The sequence below is a fragment of the Otolemur garnettii genome, unplaced genomic scaffold (genome assembly GCF_000181295.1).
Source record: "Otolemur garnettii isolate 467f Iridium unplaced genomic scaffold, OtoGar3 scaffold00039, whole genome shotgun sequence".
NCBI classification, from domain to species: domain Eukaryota; kingdom Metazoa; phylum Chordata; class Mammalia; order Primates; family Galagidae; genus Otolemur; species Otolemur garnettii.
This window is the reverse complement of record NW_003852434.1, coordinates 10,143,432-10,149,116: the sequence shown is the minus strand read 5'-3', so window position 1 is coordinate 10,149,116 and position 5,685 is coordinate 10,143,432. Positions and strand designations below refer to the sequence as shown.

General features: G+C 41.1%; 1 protein-coding gene across 3 annotated transcripts in view; it reads left to right on the top strand.

Moving 5' to 3' along the window:
- The window catches only part of BMP2K (BMP2 inducible kinase), a 135,091-nt gene that overhangs the window by 85,816 nt on the left and 43,590 nt on the right, over positions 1-5,685 (top strand). For 2 of the 3 annotated variants that reach the window (XM_012805366.2, XM_023513337.1), the window contains exons 12-13: positions 954-1,055; positions 1,704-1,888. In XM_012805366.2, coding sequence (XP_012660820.2) covers positions 954-1,055; positions 1,704-1,888 — 287 coding nt within the window. Of the gene's footprint in view, positions 1-953; positions 1,056-1,703; positions 1,904-5,685 lie in introns of all 3 variants that reach the window. The other variant, XM_023513336.1, reaches the window with a different exon arrangement.

The window sequence follows — 5,685 nt, the reverse complement described above, 5'->3', positions numbered from 1 at the left end:
CTGGGACTGTGGATAGGGCAGTGTCACAGTAGGAAGTGCTCCCTGCAGGTGAGCCCCTGGGACTGTGGATAGGGCAGTGTCACAGTAGGAAGTGCTCCCCGCAGGTGAGCAGCAGTGAGGCCCCTTTAGTATCATGGGCATCCACCTGGACCTCTCTTCAAGCAAACATTTTCCCTGATTTCTTAACTATTAAAGAGTATGTACATTGGTGTTTAGTGAGAGACTTGAGAATAGTCCTTTAAATAGATTACTTCATGGTCTTATGAAGAAAAGAACTTTCATGTAGACATTTGGTGTTCACAAATAGTATGAATATTAGCTGCTTGAGGTTCCATTCTGAGTTCACGGACTATTAATGCCATTGTTGGAAATGTGATATTAAGCTTTCCAGGAGTCATGTTTTCTTAGGTTGGTTATTTATTTATTTTTTGCCTGCATTGGCACAGGGGCCAGGGCAGCAGTTAGAGTTGGAAGGGATGTTAGGAAAAAAATAAGCTTCAGTTCTGTTCTGTCCTTTGCCTTATCAGAACCTGCATACTTGTAGTTTCACTGAACTGGTTTGGTGTGTAGACTCAGAGGGGAGGGCAGTACGTGGTGCCGTGGGACGATCAGGAGATGCCATGAAGGGGAGGTGCAGGGGAGGGGATTTACTGTGAGGAGTCCTGGTCAGAAGTCCCTTCAGGGGTAGTCGCAGCTGGAACAGGTGGTAGATGTGTTTAGGTGGAGCTTTTCTTCTGTGCTGAAATTGGTTTTAGTTGAATTTCTGTTAACGTTTTGTTGATAATTGTGAAACTAATTCCAGTAACGTGTAAATTACAGTCACTGACAGATAATAGTCATTTTGTGTTAGTATTTGGACTGATTTTCCACCTCACCATTTTAAGATTGGTACTTATAGAAAGGACTCTGACACAAAAAGGCACGAATGATGCTAATTTGTTTTTCTCATTTAGTACCAACACGCGATGCAGCAGCAGCAGCAGCTGCTTCAGCAGCAGTTTTTAATGCAGTCTGTGTATCAGCCGCAATCTTCTGCATCACAGTATCCTGCAATGGTGAGTGTTAGATAATTTCCTAGAGATTTCCCCAAGTATGCATTATAGTATGGAAGGCACTGTATGAATAGTATTATTCAGGATTTAATAATTCATAATCAGTTCAAGTAATTTAATTGATATGCATCATATCAAAGCCAGTCGTATGTTCTCAAGCACCTTTAAATTGCCCAGAACTAGGGCACCTGAATGTGGCACGTTGTAATTGACTAATATACTTCTCTTATCTCACAGCATAAGGGAAATGACCTCTTCTCCGTAATCTTTGTTTCTTTTATTTGGCAAATACCTACTAAGGACAAAAAAATGAAACACAAGGGGAAAATACATTTGCTTCAGAGAATGATTTGACCTTTTTTACAGCAACTACCATACTAGTGACTTTAAGCTACTGTGTCTCTTTCTTAAAATATTTAAAGGAGAATTTTTGAATCTGGACGGGTGAGCCTAGCTTCACAACTTCTTGAATAGGTTTATTTCATCTTACCGTAGTTGTGTAGTTGTAAAGCTGCCCCTTCAGATAATTGTTTTCCAGGTTTCTGATATTGTCACCAGTGTGAAAAGGACAGAAGCTAGTCAGTAGCTGTGACACTGACAGTGCTTTGGTGCCTGTGGCACTGTTTGGTACGATGTCATTTCTTGCTTCAGATCCAGCAGTACCAGCAGGCTTTCTTGCAGCAGCAGTTGCTAGCTCAGCATCAGCAGCCGCCACAGCAGCCCTCGCCTGAGTATCTCACCTCCCCTCGAGAGTTCCCGCCAGCCTTAGTTTCCTACGCTTCGTCGCTTCCAGCTCAGGTTGGAACCATCATGGACTCCTCCTATGGTGCCAGTAGGCAAGTATTTTTCCAGTGAGTACAAAGGGAATTATTGTGGAAATGGATGTAGTAGTTGAGTGGAATCATGAGTGGCTCTTGAGTTAGAGTTTGTCTGTCTGTAGAGCTGCTCTTTTTCTCCTCCTAGTCTTCTCTTCTGGTCCCTCTGGCTCTCTGTCCTTCAATTTCCATCAGTTAATTCTGTTAACTGCTATTTGCAGATAAGGCTTAGCAAAATTTAGCATTATTTAGAGCCAAGGAAATTACTGGCTTGTATGTAAAGGGATTTTTGGGTAAAGTAGAAATAAAACTCTAATAATCTACTTTAGTAGTTAAAAAAATTTTTATAAAGTTAACTTTTTGTATTTATCTTATTACTTTTGATTACTTTGAGTATTTACTCAATGATTATATGATTTGGTTTAATATAAACAGCAGACATTTTTGTTACCATAATATAGTTGGGAAACAGTGTGTTTGGCTATCCAGCTATATTGATTAGTAGTTACTTTTCATGGCTAATTCATATTGAATGTGTTGCTCAGTGGTTAGGGTGCTGGCTATGTGCACCAGGACTGATAGATTTGAACCCATCCGGGGCCTGCTAAACAACAATGACAACTACAACAACAACAACAAAATAGCCAGGCATTGTGGTGGGCGCCCCCAGCTACTTGGGAGGCAGAGGCAAGAGAATCGTTTAAGCCCAAGAGTTTGAAGTTGCTGTGAGCTATGACACTACAGCACTCTACTGAGGGCAACATAGACTCTGTCTAAAAAAAAGAATCATTACGAATGCCTCCTGATCGTTTTAGATATTTTGGGGAAGGTAGCTGTGAGACTTTGGCTACTAGACCATTAAAGAAGTTCTCAGACAACGGGATTTCAGGATTTGAAACATTAGCTGGGAAAAGGTATCTATAAATTTTGGGTAGGAGTTAAACATGAGAAACAGCACAGAAGCATGTTTGTATACTGAAGAGGGTTAAAGTATGGAGTTTGCTATAGAATACCCCCCCCAACCTCTGTGTGTGGGGGGCGGGCGGGGGGGGAGGTGAGGAGGGGGAGAAGGAGAGAGAGAGAAATTGAGATGGTGGCAAGGAGGAAGGAGGGAGAAATAAATGAACTGATTTTCTGAGGTGCTTTTTAAAAGTAAAACTTGTGGGTTGTATTTAATGTATGTGAGTTTTGAGTCCAGGACCTGGTGTGAAGCACACATATATATAAAACTCATATTTCTCTTAAGCTATCTTGACCTAATAAAACACCATGGCCCTAAGGGGAAAAATTTTTTTTTTTCTAATGTGGTAATTAATGCCTTAAAAATAGGATAGTCTGGCTTGGTGCCTGTAGCTCAGCAGCTAGGGTGCCAGCCATATACACTGGAGCTGGTGGGTTTGAATCTGGCCCAGGCTTGCCAAACAACAACAACTCCAACCAAAAAATAGCTGGGCATTGTGGTGGGCACCTGTAGTCCCAGCTATTTGGGAGGCTGAGGTTGCTGTGAGCTGTGATGCTATGGCACTCTACCAGGGGTGACATAGTGACACATCTGTCTCAAAACAAATAAAAAAATAGGACAGTCTGGTTGATATTGTTATTTTATGCTACTGATGAGGCTGTTGTATTATGAATTTTTTTTTACTTGTGATGCTAAGTAACATCAATTTCCTTTCTTTTTTTCTTTTCTTTCCTTTTTTTAACCCCTCAAAGATAGGGTCTTGCTCTTTTGCCTAGATTAGAGTACATGGTGTCATCATAGCTCTCTACAGGCTCAAACTCTGGGCTCAAGTGATCCTCAGCCTCCTGAAAAGCTGGGACTGCAGGCACCTGCCACCAGACCCAGCTAATTTTCCATTTTTTGTAGAAACAGAATCTCACTGTGTTGCTCTGCCTAGTCTTGAACTCCTGACCAACAATCCTTCCTTGGCCTGAACCACCACGCCTGGCTAGCATCAAAAATTATCAATTAAAGGTGGTGTATTTTTAGCTGGAAAATAGGAAAGATAATTAAGTAGTCTTGTCTGACATAGCATATCTACTTATGTACACTTTGTATTCTAAGAGACTATCAACTTCTGGAAACAAAGTTATGTCACTGATGAGGATATAATAGTGAATCGAAAGTGCTGTGTGAAAGAATTTATGGTAGTGTTCCATAGCGTATGTATTATCTAAATTTCTGATTAGTTCCAGAAAGCTGGATGTCCAAAGATCTGAGCACACACAGGCATGCAAGGTGCTGGTACCTGTAACCTGTGTTAATAATTACTATGGTACTGGCTGCTTTATTCTCGTCTGTAGTGATACAATTCAAGAAATCATGGGTGTGATGTGTTATATAAGTATTTTGTCCTATTTTTTGTGTGACTATTAAAATTAAAAAATTAGTTTATTAACAAAATTATCTTGTATATCCCAGGTTGGGAAATACTGAGTTGAATAAGTATCTGTGACAGTGTGTAAGACTCATTTTACTCCAGTCCTGGGAAGTTGTGTGTTTGGGGATATGGTAGAGACAATTCCACACCTGAACACTAAAGTTAGGAACACAAAACTTCCTGTGGGAACATTGCTCCCGTCACACTCGGTGCCTCAGTGCTTCTCCGTAAGGTTATTCTACCTGTTTGATGTCAGATGCCATGCTGGGTGTAACATCCTCTATACCAGTGGTTCTCAACCTTCCTAATGCCGTGGCCCTTCAGTACAGTTCCTCACGTTGTGGTGACCCTCAACCATAAAATTATTTTTGTTGCTACTTCATAACTGTAATTTTGCTATTATTATAAATTGTAATGTAAATATCTCATATACAGGATGTATTTTCATTGTTACAAAGGAGTTGCAAACCACAGGTTGAGATCTGCTGCTCTGTAATTTTTAAGAGAGTTCTGTGAGCGAATGTTGTTGCTTCTGAGTCAGTAGAAGATGAGAATTGGGGTCCTCAGTGTATTAGGGCCATTTAAGTAGAAAATAAGAAACCAAATAGTTCCTTAGTCAGAGGGAGTCATTATTGTGTTTAAAAAGATTTTTTTTCCTTTCCACTAATCTTCTGCTAAAGTTTATACTCTTCTGTTGTGTTAATTTATCTCAAGTATGAATATTGGAGAGTATTACTGTGTTATGTTCCAAGGACAGTTAAATATCCTTTGTGTGTATGCCTTGTCTTATGATAAAATTGCCCTGTTCTGTTAGTTGTGTGTTACCACCTAGTCAGTTATCCCAAACTTAGTGGTTTAAGACAAAAATTAACCTTTATTATCTTCCGCTTTTTCTTTTGGTTCAGAATTTGGGAGTAGCTTGGCTGGATGGTCATGTCTGCTGTCCTCTCACAGCTTGGCTGGATGGTCATGTCTGCTGTCCTCTCACAGCTTGGCTGGATGGTCATGTCTGCTGTCCTCTCACAGCTTGGCTGACGCTGGGTGATTTGTTTACCAGATGTCTGGCTCACACGGCTCCTGACACACACAGCTTTGGGCAGGAAGCCTCATTTCCCTCCACACAGATTTCTGCACAAGTCTACCTGAGTTTTCTCTTTGGCAAAGTGAAGATTGTTTTGAACCCTTAAGGAATCATTGCTTCTGGTTTCTCCCACAGTGAGTGGTGAGAGAGAGAGAGAAAAAGGAGAAACTGAAAATGTCTTTTACTGCCCGTCTTAGAAGTCTTGTGCTGGCGCTCCTGCTGTATTTCATTTATTAGAATTGAGCCACCGGCTCCGTGCCTATGGCTCAAGTGGCTAAGGCGCCAGCCACATACACCTAAGGTGGTGGGTTTGAATCCAGCCTGGGCCTGCCAAAAACAACAATGACGGCTGCAAC